Source organism: Batrachochytrium dendrobatidis, assembly GCF_000203795.2.
Source record: "Batrachochytrium dendrobatidis JAM81 unplaced genomic scaffold BATDEscaffold_6, whole genome shotgun sequence".
Taxonomy (NCBI): Eukaryota; Fungi; Chytridiomycota; class Chytridiomycetes; order Rhizophydiales; genus Batrachochytrium; species Batrachochytrium dendrobatidis.
In genome coordinates this window covers 156,731-172,047 of record NW_006281104.1, presented here as the reverse complement: position 1 = coordinate 172,047, position 15,317 = coordinate 156,731, and the positions used below count along the sequence as shown (strand labels likewise).

The 15,317-nt window shown below is 39.2% G+C and overlaps 6 protein-coding genes across 6 annotated transcripts; 1 reads left to right on the top strand and 5 right to left on the bottom strand.

Moving 5' to 3' along the window:
* Window positions 1–148: 148 nt before the first annotated feature.
* Window positions 149–1,405, bottom strand: BATDEDRAFT_24819 (uncharacterized protein; the record flags this gene model as incomplete). The annotated part of the gene is made up of 4 exons (XM_006678871.1): window positions 149–737; window positions 823–887; window positions 964–1,073; window positions 1,141–1,405. 4 exons carry the CDS (start codon window positions 1,403–1,405, stop codon window positions 149–151), a joined length of 1,029 nt encoding a protein of 342 aa, XP_006678934.1.
* An 854-nt stretch (window positions 1,406–2,259) lies between these two features.
* BATDEDRAFT_24818 (uncharacterized protein) lies at window positions 2,260–3,997 on the top strand (the record flags this gene model as incomplete). Its single annotated transcript, XM_006678870.1, has 5 exons — window positions 2,260–2,354; window positions 2,423–3,003; window positions 3,077–3,160; window positions 3,261–3,356; window positions 3,444–3,997. The coding sequence occupies 5 exons, from the start codon at window positions 2,260–2,262 to the stop codon at window positions 3,995–3,997; spliced, it is 1,410 nt and encodes a 469-aa protein (XP_006678933.1).
* Window positions 3,998–4,694: 697 nt separating this feature from the next.
* Window positions 4,695–6,066, bottom strand: BATDEDRAFT_88877 (uncharacterized protein; the record flags this gene model as incomplete). The annotated part of the gene is made up of 2 exons (XM_006679098.1): window positions 4,695–5,422; window positions 5,505–6,066. The coding sequence occupies 2 exons, from the start codon at window positions 6,064–6,066 to the stop codon at window positions 4,695–4,697; spliced, it is 1,290 nt and encodes a 429-aa protein (XP_006679161.1).
* Window positions 6,067–7,025: 959 nt separating this feature from the next.
* BATDEDRAFT_88876 (bifunctional anthranilate synthase/indole-3-glycerol-phosphate synthase) lies at window positions 7,026–9,419 on the bottom strand (the record flags this gene model as incomplete). The annotated part of the gene is made up of 1 exon (XM_006679097.1): window positions 7,026–9,419. The coding sequence occupies one exon, from the start codon at window positions 9,417–9,419 to the stop codon at window positions 7,026–7,028; it is 2,394 nt and encodes a 797-aa protein (XP_006679160.1).
* Window positions 9,420–9,432: 13 nt separating this feature from the next.
* Window positions 9,433–11,309, bottom strand: BATDEDRAFT_88500 (anthranilate synthase TRP2; the record flags this gene model as incomplete). Its single annotated transcript, XM_006679096.1, has 3 exons — window positions 9,433–10,623; window positions 10,801–10,923; window positions 11,096–11,309. The coding sequence occupies 3 exons, from the start codon at window positions 11,307–11,309 to the stop codon at window positions 9,458–9,460; spliced, it is 1,503 nt and encodes a 500-aa protein (XP_006679159.1). The 3' UTR covers window positions 9,433–9,457.
* Window positions 11,310–11,624: 315 nt separating this feature from the next.
* Window positions 11,625–14,933, bottom strand: BATDEDRAFT_88499 (uncharacterized protein; the record flags this gene model as incomplete). The annotated part of the gene is made up of 8 exons (XM_006679095.1): window positions 11,625–12,016; window positions 12,127–12,474; window positions 12,562–12,943; window positions 13,011–13,110; window positions 13,206–13,571; window positions 13,630–14,163; window positions 14,267–14,579; window positions 14,655–14,933. 8 exons carry the CDS (start codon window positions 14,931–14,933, stop codon window positions 11,714–11,716), a joined length of 2,625 nt encoding a protein of 874 aa, XP_006679158.1. The 3' UTR covers window positions 11,625–11,713.
* Window positions 14,934–15,317: the final 384 nt, after the last annotated feature.

Genomic DNA, 15,317 nt, shown 5'->3' with positions numbered 1-15,317 from the left:
CAAGACAAAAGGAATGAGAACGCAGAAATATTCAAGAAATTGGTTTGATTTCTGATGGCATCGCTGTTGATTCAGTCTAATAATTCCGCAATTTAAATCAGAAATTTACTGATATTTGCATCATCAAGCGATGGTCACTGACAATTCTTTATTTTTTCATCTTCTTTGTTTTTCTCTCTCCATATTCACGTCCTTTGTCACCAGTCGTAATACAAATGAATTCATCGTCTTGATTTGCCATTAAATTTATCAATCGACTCTCCAATCGATTCTCTTTAGACTCTCCACTACGCGGTGTTGTGTCATAAAACTGCTCATGTTGTGAATGATACTCTTCGCCCAAATCACTCTCTTGTTCATTCGTTCCTGTTGGACTTTGAGGAACTAATACCTCTACATAGTCATGATGCAATCCTGGTAAGGGCTTGAAAACATTTTGAGATGGCTGTACTATCGTTCCACTAGCATCCATTTCATACTCTTGCTCAGATTCTTGATGCTGTTGAAGTTGCAGTTGATACTTTGGAAACTGTCGTTGAGGCGTCTGCGAATCATTACCTGTTGATTGTATTTGTCCTGATTGCAATGACGGTATCGCTGCTTGATTTGGTTGCATTGCTGCTGCTTGTGATCGTGTCGGATCCAATGTCTGAGTGCCTTGAGCATTAAATGTGGCAGCAACCACAAAGTTTGCTGTGAAATGGTTTGGATATGGCACACATGAGAATGAAATGGGTCTGTTCAAGTACATGAATTTGCTTTGTTTTAATCATTTCAAGTATTTCGCATTAAAAATAGTCTTGCCATGAACCAGTCACTTACCCTTCGTTTTGATCAAAGTGTGCAGTAATAGGCAACTCAACCAACTCTGCAAATGCTAATGCTGTCTAGTATGCAATCAAAACATCATGTTTGTGTAAATGTGCAGTCTCGAATTGGTTTCTAAACCCATCAAATTAATACCTTGAAATCCTTGAGCTCAAACGTCAGATTTGCCTCGCCAAATACTTGATACAATTCAAACTCGGTAACGTCAACAGTAATCTCGGTTTCAAGCGATCTAACCACAGTGGCTAAACAACTATTAGTTTCAGTTTTGAACATTTGAGTTAATCTGTCCATCTTAAACCATCAACCTACATCCATCTGGAACAAACGAGTCTTCAAAACTCTTGATTTTAAACCAGCTGATACCACACGAAAGTGTCACCTCCTTCAACTTCTGCTGGAAATGAGCCAGTAAATCATGAATCATGCGTGGAGATGCAATCCATTTATGTAGACAATCTTTGGAGTACACTGGTTGCATTGATTCGCATGCTTCATAGTTGAATCGATGTGTTTTGAGAACACCTTGAATAATCCCAATACATTGATCATCTATAAATATCAATGGCTTTGACATTCAACATATAACAAACAAGCCAAATAAACTCTACCAAATCGACATGCCAATTGAACTACTAATCGTTCTTCTCCCAACTCAGATACAGATTTGATTCGACATTGCTCAATCGTGTCGGTTTGACTGCTGTTTTTGAATATATTCCCTAAAGGCTACCTCACAAACTCATTAAGCCTAAATCCATCCCAATACTCGAAAGCATAACATAAATCTATAGGAAATTGTTCCAGCATAGACATGGATTGTCACCTTGATCAACAGTCGATGGCATCGTTGTCCTGGAACAAAAGCGTAGCTATCAAAAAAACTCGGTTGGATAGATATAACTGCATATACAGACTTTGCGGTATTAAATGTTGAAAGCAATAGCTACATGATCAAAGTATTTGAATAGATAGCAGTGTAAGCTGGGAAGGATTGAGGAAACAAACTACACTCCAAAGTTGTCCGTTTGTTCGGACAATTTGAATGTAGTTTCTGAGTCGATGGCATTGAATCATGTTGCAATAAGAACCAGACCATTCAATAAAGAATGAACCTGCCTTGTCTTCTCGATAGTCCAGATAGATATCATCTCCAAACTTGGCCAAAGTAGTCAGAAACTTGGCAAAAGCTATTGGACACCAAGACAGTCATGAGCAGATACACTTGATGCAATATAAAGATGATCAACAGAATGCATGCACTCATACTCTTGATATTTGCAGTGGGTACGACACACTCGCTCATGTCTTGAATTGAGTACCTTCAAGGTGATGCGACCAATAAATCAAAATGTGATTCTGAAAGTGCAACTATTTTTATATCGAATTGCTTATCTTTGAATTCAATTACACTATCAATCTCTGAATTCAATGTCTTCCCTCTATACACAGGCTACTGCATTGCTAAATCTTACCACTGAAGAATATGCTCTTGTGCGTCCAAAAAACACCTTGTTTGAACAAGAGTAAGCAGTCTTGTATCTCGAGCACTGCCAATACAAGTCTAGTGCTTATCATTTCAAATACATTATAGATGGGTCGATTACTTTCATGCTACTTCATGTCCAGAATTTGGATTAACCACCAAAAATACTTTATTCAAGCTGCTTGGCACTGTAGATCCTGATTCTATATCCGCAACTGCAGTGTCATTTCTAGCGCATGGGTCTTATGGAGCAGTATCTACACCAACTCTTGATGTTCTTCAAAAATGGTCTGCAAAAATGGAATACAATCCTGTCGATTTCTTTTATAATCAACTTTTCCCTTATATGGTACGATCGCAACGAGATGCTGCTGCATTTGTTGGTTCGGCACCGCACAACATTCAATTGGTCACAAATGTGGAATATGGCATCAGTGCTGTTTTAAAATCCATCCCATTTTGCAAAGGAGATTTGATTATTGCATTTGATTTCACATACAGTGCTGTACTGAATGCATTGGATGCTGTTGCGATGGCTAGTCATGCTTCTGTAATCAGAATTCCTACTCCAGATCCAATCACTTCGGAATCTATTGTCTTGGCCTTGGAAACGTTTTTAAAAAGTATCGAGAATGACTTTATTGGAAAAATTAAGCTAGGCTTATTCGAACACATCACTAGTCCTACAGGTACTGAATTCATTCAAGCGTTTCAAACCAGTTTATCCATGCCTTGTTCAACTCTTTACATTCATTACTATAGGATTGGTTCTTCCTATCGACTTGATCATTCAAATTTGTCGTCGCAATAATATTCTTACTCTTATTGATGGAGCCCATGGAATTGGTATTTAGCCTTGAATCTACTATTTAAAAAATAATCGAGGCTGGTCAATGATTCAAGAAATTAAACTTATTTTTACGTAAATCGCAATAAATCTCAATAGGACAGGTGGAATTACATTTAGACGATCTTGGACCAGATTTCTATGTTACTAATCCGCATAAATGGCTTTGTAATGGTCGTGGCTGCGCATTGTTATGTAAGTCGTAAATGATCAATGGCATACATCTATTAATGCATGCTATTTATCACAATATCTCGTATCCCTAAATTATATATTACACAGATATCCAGCCAAAGCATCATAAGCTTATTCACCCAGTTGTCACCTCATGGGGTATGAATCAAGGCATCCATGCCGAGTTTTTGTGGCAGGGCACAGCGGATTACTCGCCTTATCTCAGTCTAGTGACATCTATTCGTCTTTACATCTGGCTTAACCCAAACAAAATTATGACTAGAAATCGACTCATTGCTCTTGAAGTAGGCAAAATATTATCCTCCATTTGGTGCACAAACACTCTCTCGCCAGATGAATCAATGACATCAAGCATGATTGCGGTTTTGATTCCTCCTCGAGTGGGCTTGCCAGCGAAAACTTGCGAAACAGATACATGTGCTTTTAGTACTTTGCACGATATTCTCTACACTGTGCATCAAATTGAAGTACCTGTATTTACATTTAAAGGAAAACAATATGTGCGTGTATCAATCCATATGTATAACGATTTACAAGATTGTTTAAGGCTTGCTGAAGCTGTTTTGCTCGCGCAAGGATATGCGGATAATCATGCTTCATTTGCAACACTTTCAATGTGGAAACTCAAATTAAATATTTAATATCTCAACCAATTTACGGTCGTATTCACGTAAATGGAACACTATCTTGCAGTGCTATTTTGAGATACATACTGCTTGATGATTTGTTGCACTTTCTCATTACAAATCGACTGTTTTTTCAATCAACGCAACGTCTACTATATGATGCGCACAATCAAACTGTAGTTTTGAATGTTTTTTCTGCGTTTTACCATAATCGTGTATTGCATGATTGCCAAGTTTGGAACCGAATATTGAGCTCGGTTGTTTTGATGTCATCACTCTATACACACTCATATATGTTGTATTTTGAAATCAGATACATTCACAGTCTAGTTCAAGAAAACAATGATGGCACATTTCAGTAATGCAATTGTTGTTTGCATGCTGATCACCATCAACAATACCAATGCATTGTGTTGACAAGCTCAAAAAGTACAATGTTGCCTAATGATTTAGCGAGACTCGTTATTTGTAAGACTGGCTGCTACCATGCACTTTAACATTCTTATTTAGTGCTACATTTTGTGGATACAGTTGTAAAGGTTTAACCTATTGGGAGTTAACCTAGGAATGCCAAGTGTACTTTTATACTAATATGCATTGAGTAACTATTAAACAAAATAAGGAAAAGCGTGTTCATTTCGGCATAGTTGGAAATGGTGAGTGGTGAATGAGATTGAACTGTCAGATCATCACATCATTGCCTAGACAGCATTTAAACCATGAACGAACCGGGGAAACCCTGACCACCCATTTGCACCGAGTTGGTCCAAGGTGCGTTGAATCCTGTCATACCTCCGAATCCAATCTGACGTTGACCCAACACATCTGCATTGAAAAACATGGACGAGTCGGCAACACGGGGGAGAATGGTTCCAGAAGCGGAGAGATGTTCAACAACCGAAGCGGGACCAACACCATTAGCATACAGTTTTTCGACCTGGGGAATCAAGTTCAACATAATCTGAACAGATGGATCAATCTGACCGAATGCATTGGGAGTCATTAATTCTCTGATGGCTTTCATTTTGCGCTCAGCTTTTTGACGGCCAACCCAAACTGAGTTACCAAGATTGGAATCAGCAAGCAGTTGCTGAGCAGAACGAGCAAGTCCAAGATCGATCGCATCATCGGTTTTGTTTTTTCGTTCTTCATCAACACGACGAGTGTGGGGAATACCACGAACAAGGTTGGAAAGAATCTCGTTGGTTCGACGATTGAAGCGAATGTTGTTTGCAACATTTCCAATCAACATGTTGGCGAATTTGTCAATGCAACGATCATTGCAAAGTATCATGGCAATATGCTGAGGGGTAGCTGGCACAACACCTTGAGCAAGATGGCTGATGATCATATCAGTAGCACGAGGCTGAGAACACGCATCGGCAACATCCGACACAAGCTCGAGGTTGTTAAAGTCGCGAGTACGATCAATAATAAGATCTGACAAGCATGGTAAAGTGTTGGCATATACTCGATGACTACACAGATGCAAATTTAAAAAAATGTAGTTTGATCAACTTACCTTTGGTGATTTCCTGGATGGGAGTGACGTTGGGAACATTCAAGCCAGTATGGTGGACATTCATACCAGCATGGGGATAAGACTGATGAATCTGGTTGAGCTGGCTGAGCTGGTTGAATGGAAGTTGACCAAACTGGTTGAGCTGAGGGATTTGACCAAACTGAGGGATCGAGTTGATCTGGTTCATCTGACTCATCTGGTTCAATGGAAGTTGACTGAACTGGTTGAATCGAGGGATCTGCATGTGATGGCTCAATGGATCAACTGGACAGAAAGAGTTTAAAGCATTGACCGTGTTGGGCGTGTTGAATGGAGAAACATTGGAATAAACATTGGGATGAACACCACTCAATCCAACATTGGAATAAACACTAGGATGAACACCACTCAATCCAGATGGAACTCCAAACTGGTGGAGTTGCTGAATCAATGCGGGGTTGGAAAATGGCACGACTTCAAATGGATTCTGTTTGTAGTTGCCTGATGGCGACATGCAAGATTGCATCAATGGGTTGCAAATTGCAAATTGATACGAAGATGGCAGTTGGTTGATTGAAGTCATTGTATTAAAGCAGTCAAGAGCGTGTAGTAGTAGTAAGTTGTAGATTGCAATGGGTGAATATCAATGTTGGTGCAGGAATTGAATGGTTTTATAGGTCGAGTACTGTGTGAAATGGTTCACACGATCATTAAAAGTAAGCAAGACATGACAATGTAAATGCATGTGTTGGTTGTTTATTATCCAGATTAGCAACGATGGATTGAAATTAGAATGTGAGTAGTTTAATGTAAACTCCGCCTGCATTCAGTATAACCTGTCAAACTACCCGTATATGCATGCCATTCTAGTATTCACAACATATTCACGTAAAATGGACCACTAAATAAGAGTGTCTATATAAGCGGCCAGTGTCATGACATGATGGATTATTTTTCTGGATAATATTATTCCCTTTAAATTCCTTGACAAAGCTCACTAATCTTTCTCGTTCACGTTCATTTTTGTTGAACTGAGCGCAGACGGATCCAAGATCCAAAATACAACAATAATGAATTTAATCAAAAACAGTCGACCCAATATATGGGTTCAAATTTAGTAATAGTACAATATATAACTATTCAAAATGGGAAAAATCCTGCTTTAAACCATAGTTTGATGGTGTATTTATTAAAGAACCGAGAATGTCGATTAAAGGCAGTTTGTAGTAGAAAATATAACGAATGTTTAACCATTGTCTATTTCAAAATAACATTGTAAAATAGTTTCACTTTACTTGAATACGGCTAAAGTCGAAATTGTTTCTTGTCATGTTTTATTGTATACTTTATTCGGATTTTTAATAATGACTGGACTTGCAAAAAGAAATGATTTTGAATCCAAACTATAAAGTAATATACAATTTGGATAGCTCAAAACACGAGGCAAATATTTTTGGTGATAATATATGAGCCATCAAAACTATTGGACATGGTATCCAAAATTTGATATAGAAAATAAAAATAATAGGCTATTTTTAATATTCATCTAAAAGCAGCATTCTTGACAAACAGTTGCATCAAGGATTCATCCTTGATTCCTTTTTTTCCTTCCATTTCTACTCCTGAGCATACATCAACGCACCATGGCTGTGCAGTCGAAACGGCTTCGGAAACGTTATTTGAACATAGTCCACCAGCCAAAAAAAAGGGAATTTTCAAGGCCGAGATTTTTTTCGCCACGCTCCAATCAAATACCTGACCACTGCCACCAGATCCACTGCCAGCAGCCGCAGAAGTGTCTAGTAGAATAAAAGACGCACGATGAGAAAATGACGAAATTTGCTGTAGCAATGCTTCGCCTGTTGTAGTTGGATCGACATGAAGAACTTGTATAGTAGGAACAGATATGAGAGCGGGTAGATCAGGATCGGGTGTAGCATTATGCATCTGAACCAAATCCAAGCCAACTGTGTCAACGATGGACTGAATCTCTGATGCACTTTGAGTGGTAAAAACGCCGACAAACAGTGGAGTACGACGAGGCAAAACACCATCAGTTGCTCGAGACATGAACCATGCTTCTGGAGAGGCATTCATAGTGTGTGAAGCATATGTGGGAAAGGATGTAGCCAATACTCGAGAGAATGGTGTTACAGATCGATGAGTGTTGGTTTCTTTTCGTACAGACAATACAATTTCAGCTGCCTGTGTTGCATCTACACGACGAGCAGAGGAAGAAGCAAATATCAGACCTAAAAAATCAGCACCCGCATCAACAGCAGCTATTGCGTCCTTTGTATTTGTGATGCCGCATATTTTGACACGCTGAGAATGAGCCATGGATGCAGATTGAAATGATTCCGAGTAAGGAATAGATGGATCAGCAAGAGATCCAATGAATGCGTGTTTGTTGGATGCCTTCATAAGAGCCTCTCCAACCAACACGCCACGAGCACCAGCAGCAAGATAAGGTTCAATATCTCTACGACAAGTAATGCCACTTAGAGCAATCAATACAACATCAGATGGCACCATACTAGCAAGTTCAGTAGTGCGAGAAGTATCTACACTAAATGTTTTAAGATCTCTGTTGTTGACCCCAATGACTTGCGATCCCAGCTTTACTGCACGCTGCATTTCTTCTGCCGAAGCAACTTCAACCAGTGGTTCCATGCCGAGTTGACGAGAAAATGACATAAGACTCAAAAGCTGATCATCAGTAAGACAAGCTACAATCAGTAGCAGTGTATCTGCACCATGTAATCGAGCTTGCAAGATCTGGTAGCGATCGATAATAAAATCTTTGCACAAAATAGCAGGACGATTGGTGATATGTTGAACAGCCAATCTGGCCTGTAACATGTCAGAAAGAGATCCTTTAAACCAAGTAGGTTCAGTCAAGACAGAGATGGCAGATGCACCACTAACAGCATATGTTTGAGCAATGGTTGCAGCATGAGCAGATGGACAGATATCACCTTTGGACGGAGAAGCTCTTTTGATTTCAGCAAGAACAGCAACCTGACCTTGATCGTTTTGAACAAGTCGGTCTTTGAAGTTGATGGCAATAGGAGCCAAGCCAAGAGCAATGGAGCGTTGAAGATGAAGGAATGAACATCCAGGTTTGGTCATATCAGCAACAACATCCCGTTTTCTCTGTCGAGTGATCTTTTCAAGAATATTCTCAGATGGGCCAGTAGCTGTGGTGGTGACAGATTTAGAAGTAGAATTAAGCTTGGTGATGGCAGATAGAGGAATGCCATTGCCAACGCCAGGATACGAAGCGGCAGAAGCAACACGGTTTAGCTCGGTAGCCTCATCGTAGTTGACCAAGTGTGCCTTGATTTTAAGAGAAGACCAATGACCGCCTTCCCAGGACAGGAAGTTGGCAAACAGCTTACGACCCGATTCACTGGCGATGGATTCGGGATGGAATTGGACACCTTCCATGACCAGATCGTTGTGACGAACACCCATAATAACACCACTGGCAGTACGAGCAGTGATGGTGAGAACATCTGGAAGAGTATCGAGAGTGCCAGCAAGTGAGTGATAGCGAGTGCATTCAATATTCTGAGGAACTCCATCGTATAAATACAAGCCATCATGCATGACTTGAGTGGTTTTACCATGAACGAGTTCTCCAACACGAGAAACAGTCCCGCCGTATATTTCATATATGCACTGTTCACCCAGACATACTCCAAGAATAGGAATCAGTCCAGCAAAATGTCGAATAATATCGTTTGATATGCCAGCAGTAGAAGGATGACCTGGCCCAGGAGAAATAACAACATTTCTCGGGTTTAAACGAATGGCCTCGTCAATGGTAATGAGGTCATTGCGAACCACTTTGACATTGGCTCCAAGTTCTGACAACAGTTGATATACGTTCCAAGTAAAAGAGTCGTAGTTGTCAATCAGCAGCGTAGTCATGTCAATGGTCGAGTTTTTATTTGATAAAGTTGATATTTTTATTCAACATTTTCCTTTTGGAGCGAATAGTGTTGGGCTTCTGCTGCTTCCAGTGCAATGACATTCGATCGTAGTTTGTTGATGGTTTCCTCATATTCTGCGCATGGCTGACTGTCATGTACTATTCCACCTCCTGCTTGCATGTACACATATCCGTCTTTGAACACCATTGTACGGATAGCAATACATGTATCCAGTCCTCCCGAATATGAAAAATATCCAACCGATCCTGCATACACTCCTCGTTTCTCCTTCTCCAACTCATAAATCAACTCCATTGCCCGAACTTTGGGTGCTCCACTCACCGTCCCTGCTGGGAAAATAGATCTAAAGGCATCAAACCGACTCTTGTCCTGTCTGAGTGTACCCGATACATTACTCACAATATGCATTACATGAGCATATCGCTCAATATGCATTAATGAATCTACCTTGACTGTGTTTGGATCACAGACTCGATTGACATCATTAAGACCTAGATCTACTAGCATTATATGCTCTGCTCGCTCCTTGGAATCATTAATCAAGTCGGTTGCTAATGCATCGTCTTCCGCAGGCGTCTTGCCACGATGACGAGTTCCTGCAATGGGATGGGTGTAGACTACTCGGTTTTCCACCTTCACTAGCATTTCAGGCGATGCTCCTACAATTTGAAAGTCTCCAAGATCCACATAAAACATGTAAGGAGACGGATTCACCGTGCGCAACTTGCGGTATGCATTTAACGGATGTAGTGTTGTTCTTTTTTTGATACGCTGAGAGGGCACTGCTTGAATGATATCTCCATCCATAATGTGAGCCTTGAGGTTTAGCACATGTGATTCGTATCCTTCTTTTCCAATATTAGAAACACTGGGTTCACCTGTCACGATAGGTGGTTGAGGGATTTTGGGAACATGTTCGGATAGTAGAACATCTGCTACTCGTTTGATGTTGGCTTGAGCAGTATTATAAGCTGTCTTTATGGTCTCTTGAGATGGGTTGAGATCGGTCCATTTTGCATGAGATACGATCCGCAAAATTCCAAACAGATGATCAAACACCAAGATTGTATCGCAAAACATAAAAACGGCATCTGGAATACCCAACGGATCCTCCAACGACCGTGCAGTTTTTGGCTCAAAGTACCTGACACAGTCATACGAAATAAAGCCAACTGCTCCACCTATGCTTTGAAAATATACTTAGTACAGGCTTGATTTAACAATAACAATCTCGCTCGATTTCAGCAATAAACTAGTCATGCTATACACATGGCTTGATACAGTGCGACATAAACTTTGTATTTACCCAATTGACTCAAACTATTTAGTGTAGAAATATACAGATTTGGAAAACATACCAGTAAAATCTGGTAAGCCAGGTACAGGAACAAATCTTGTAGATTTGAGTTCATCCTCGACCACTTTAAGAGGGTCACCAGAAATGGGTTCATTGTCTCCAGTGCGGATTACAAGACGAGGCTCTATAAAAACAAATTGGAAATAAATCGTCAAAAGGTTAAAATCAATATTTCAAAAAGGATTGTAAAAGATAATAGCCAATCCATTTGATCAGTGCGTCCATTGATGGTTGAATAGTCTAGTAACAACACCAATTGAAAGTATTAAACAATGCAGCATGAATAAAAAACATACCAGCACCAACAAACGAGTATCTTCCAATCTTTTCACCACCAAGAACGGATTCAAAGAGAAAAGAATTTATTGGAGATGATGCGGCAGTCAGACGCAAGTATGCCATCATTGGAGTAATACAGTCTGAAGAAAATTCCGTATAAATAGGAATGGTGTTTCCCTTGCATGATAATTCATCGAGAACCAGCTCCAACCGAGGAATCACAGTAATCATTGCTTCAAGTTGGGCAAAGTCCAAATACAGACTTTGAATCAGCAATCCACTAGTCACGTGAAATCACGCTCAACTGGTGCTGACTTTTATTTGATTGGCAATTATTTTGGTCTCGACACAGTATTGTATACAATCTATTTAAAAAATATCAGTTTATAAAATACTACAAGTGTAATACTCTTGCTTTATACCAAGCCATATTAGCGCATGCTAGTCACCAAATCTGCTTTTGTTTTACTATAATCCCATCAAGTACAGCTGCTGAAAGTTTATTCTACATTCGCGATCAGTATGCACATCATAGTTCAACTGTCATTACTTGCAATATAAATGTATTTGTTCACACATGGCACTGCTGTAGCACAGTAGACTGCCAAAATTTCATATCATCAACTAAACCACACTCAAGAAAAGATCTCCTTGATTAATTTTGCTCTTTGTCGAACCAGTCCAGCATCTTTCTCTTTGATTCCCAATGCACTTATCTGGCCTGAATTCAAAGGCAGAAGGATATGTGCTTGTACAGTCAGAAATAGTCCTTCACAAAGTGCAGACAACTCTGGTTGTGACTTGACACGAGTAAAAGGTCGCTGAAACTTGCTGTCAGGATTAGAAGATTTCAGCACTGGTGTTTTTAAAATCATGTCAATGATTATAATCCTAAAAAATAAGATTTGCAACTTTGTCGGCGTGGTAAAATTGGCAGCCTTGTAGATTCGGTGATATATTAATAAGTTTAAAACAAAATTAATAAAATGAGTGCATTTGAAACGTATATAATAATGCACAAAGAAAGCGGAGAGAATTTAAAAATTACCTTGAGGATAGAAAGTGGAAGCGACTCGTTGGCAAAGAGATGTGCTAGCATTCGTGCAAGATTGGCCACTCGAATCAATCCCTTTTCGCCTGTATACGCATCCCCATCGTCGTCATCATCATACATGCCTTCTTTTCCATTCATTGCTTTCAACGCATCCCAGATAGCATATTGAAAGGTGATTTTGAACCCATGTTCATGCTTACAAAACTGTTCTGCTACAAGTGCATAGTACGGATTGTACACCATCTCCTGTGTGCAGCAATGGATCGTCACTCTGACAATGTCTCGTCCTTGTTTCCCTTTTAAATTCAATTTCAATAGCCTTTCAAACGCATCCAGACAGTCCTAGATACAATAAAAATAACGGCAGGACTGTTTTAAAAGAAAGTTTATGGTATACTTGAAAAAATACAAAACTTGGCTTTGACTTACTTCGCTGCTCATGAGCACGACAAAAATACTACGACGCACATCCGTGTTCATTTTGTTTTTTCGAGCCATTTCCAGTAGCTCTAGGGACTGAGGCTGCATTTTTTTTACTTCTGAAACAGCCTTGTCATTTGTTTTACTAAAATCGTGTCCGACCCACGCAGAGCCTACCAGCCACCATTTTCCCTTGGTCGCTATATTGCGAATATCTTCCAGTCCAACGCGTAAAGGTTCTGAACCATGCATCGATCGACGCTTGGAAATGTTGGCTACAATCTTTTTAATACGATCTTGTTGAGATTGGTTGGCTACTTTTTGATCCATGTGCTTGCGCTTGTTATTTTTGAGATCCATGATTGTTTCTATCATAAACTTTAGTCTAATACTAATGCATTGATAGTGGTTAACAAGTGTAAACAACTGAGACAATGATGACTTGTATTTTTTGCTACCTTAGTTTTTTCTGATCCATGTTAGACGTAGCATCTTTGACAAGTAAAACAATATCTTTAAGCGCCGTTGGATCATCTGATCGCAATTGCTGACCGCCCACTAAACAAAATACCAAAAACACATTAGATTTGGCAAGACATCTGTAAGTTGGCATGCCCAGTATGCTAGCAAACTATTCAAGAAATTATACTTACATCTCAAAATACGTAAAAGGACTTCTACATCCAACTCGCTCAGGCAACTTATTGACATTCGAATGATGTCATAAAGAAGCACACAAGATACAACACCGAAATTGTACAGCATCGCAAGAAGCATGGAAAAATTGGTGCATTGCTTATCGATTTCGTCAGCGTGATCATGACTGGATTCAATGTATTTTGTTCGTGCGGAATCAAACTTTTCAGTTAATGTTTGAATAAAATGTGCTCCAAATTCTATGCCAACTGTATTGAAGATGGCTGCAATCAAACCAGCATATGTCGCAATAAACGAGTCGAGAATATTGGCTTGGTCTCCAACATAATTCAACATGATATCCGTAATAATTTCCGTGACATCTGCAACACATCAAATTAGTTTTATATTTAACCAAATTTATCAAAACAAATCACATACCATGACGACTATTGTTACGAAATACTTCTTCAATACTCAATACAATTGATTCCAAAGTTGTGTCTGTCAATCGATTCAACAAGCCTTGAATCTGTCGACGAACACGGATGTACTGCTCGCTTTTACTATTAGTTTGTTTACGAAGATAGGGTGGAATATATTTTCCTATTTCAGCCGAGGTCTCTTTTGTAGATTCATCATTGGATTGCCCTTCATTATCCTCAAATGCTGCAAATGATTTTTCATCGTCGCCTGACTCTTCTTCCAAATCATTGCTTATAAAGGAAGAAGTTTCACTGATCGCTTCCATATCAAAGTCAACAGAGCCGTCATTCTCAGAGTCGCTTTGCTCCAATTCAACGTCAGTTCCAGATTCATTTGACTCGACACTTTGAGAATCGTTGTTGACATTCATTTCAACATCATCTTGAGCCTCGGCCGCAAATCCAAACTCATCCTCACTGTCTGCATCGGGATCTCCAATAAAATCTTTTTTAGGGTTTGAAGTCTTTGTTGAAATGCCATCAAGAAGGACTGCATAATGTTAAAAAATTAAACATGGCATGCAAGTATTAAAAGGGTTGAGTTGTTTTGAACAAGTGTCAAGATTATAAAATATACAATAAACGCTGCTTACAATCGAGACCGTCACGCTTGAAGCTTTGATTAATACTGCCATCTTTCAATTTCAATAATTTAGAGTAGGTTTTAATATTGCTCTCTTCGGCATCTAATTCTATGCTGGTGGAGGCAGCATTATGACCAACAGAAATTCGTTTCGAGACTAAATTTTGGTCTTGAAGCAGTTTGAAAAAGGCTGGATTTTTTTCAGCCAGTTTACGTAGTTGCTGTTCTTCACGATCCTTATTGGACTGTAACTTGGCTACAGCTTCAGCTGCCTCTTTTTTCTTTTCTCGTTGTTTTAGAATTGCATCAACTCTTTTCGATGCCTTTTTACATTTTAAATAAAAAATATTGGTTAGACTTGATTGAGCTTGAGATGAATAAACAAGACCCAAACTTACAGCTGCCTTCATTGCTTCACTCTCTGGAGAAGTAAAAGATGGCTTATTAGGAGTGCGTAGCTTGCTGGGATTCTTTCGTAATTGAGCATTTTGGCTGATTTTTTGTTTTTTTGCCAATCGCTCGAGTTTCCTATTTTCTCTTCTATTGATGGTTGGTTTTTTTGCCTTGAAACTAAACCTGGATCCAGATGGAAGATTAGCGAGCTCTCCTTCAAGAGTAGATGGTAGTTTTGTAGTTGATTTTTTGCTGTAGCCTTCTCCACCAGCCGTTGGTTTCATTTAGCTGAATTGATAGTAATGAGAAAAAGTGCAAAAAGGATAAAGTCGATTCATATAATCTATTCACGTAAAATGGGTCAATGAGAATGTCGAAATACATGATAAACAGTCATGGATTGACTGATGCCAATCTTGTTGAACAATATTGTTTTATAAACTAAAAGTTTATTGATCTTTGTTCATTCTTGTACAAAAATACAGAGTGAATCTTTACATCACATTCCACATTCTTGACACTTGTTGAATCTTCAACTTTTCTTTTTTTCAAACCAAACATTATGGTATTGAGTGATTGACATTATAGTTGAATTCCTGGAATGTTCAATCGCAGTTTTCTCGAGTTAGAGCGCGAACGTATTTATCAAGTTACAATACAACTTGTTC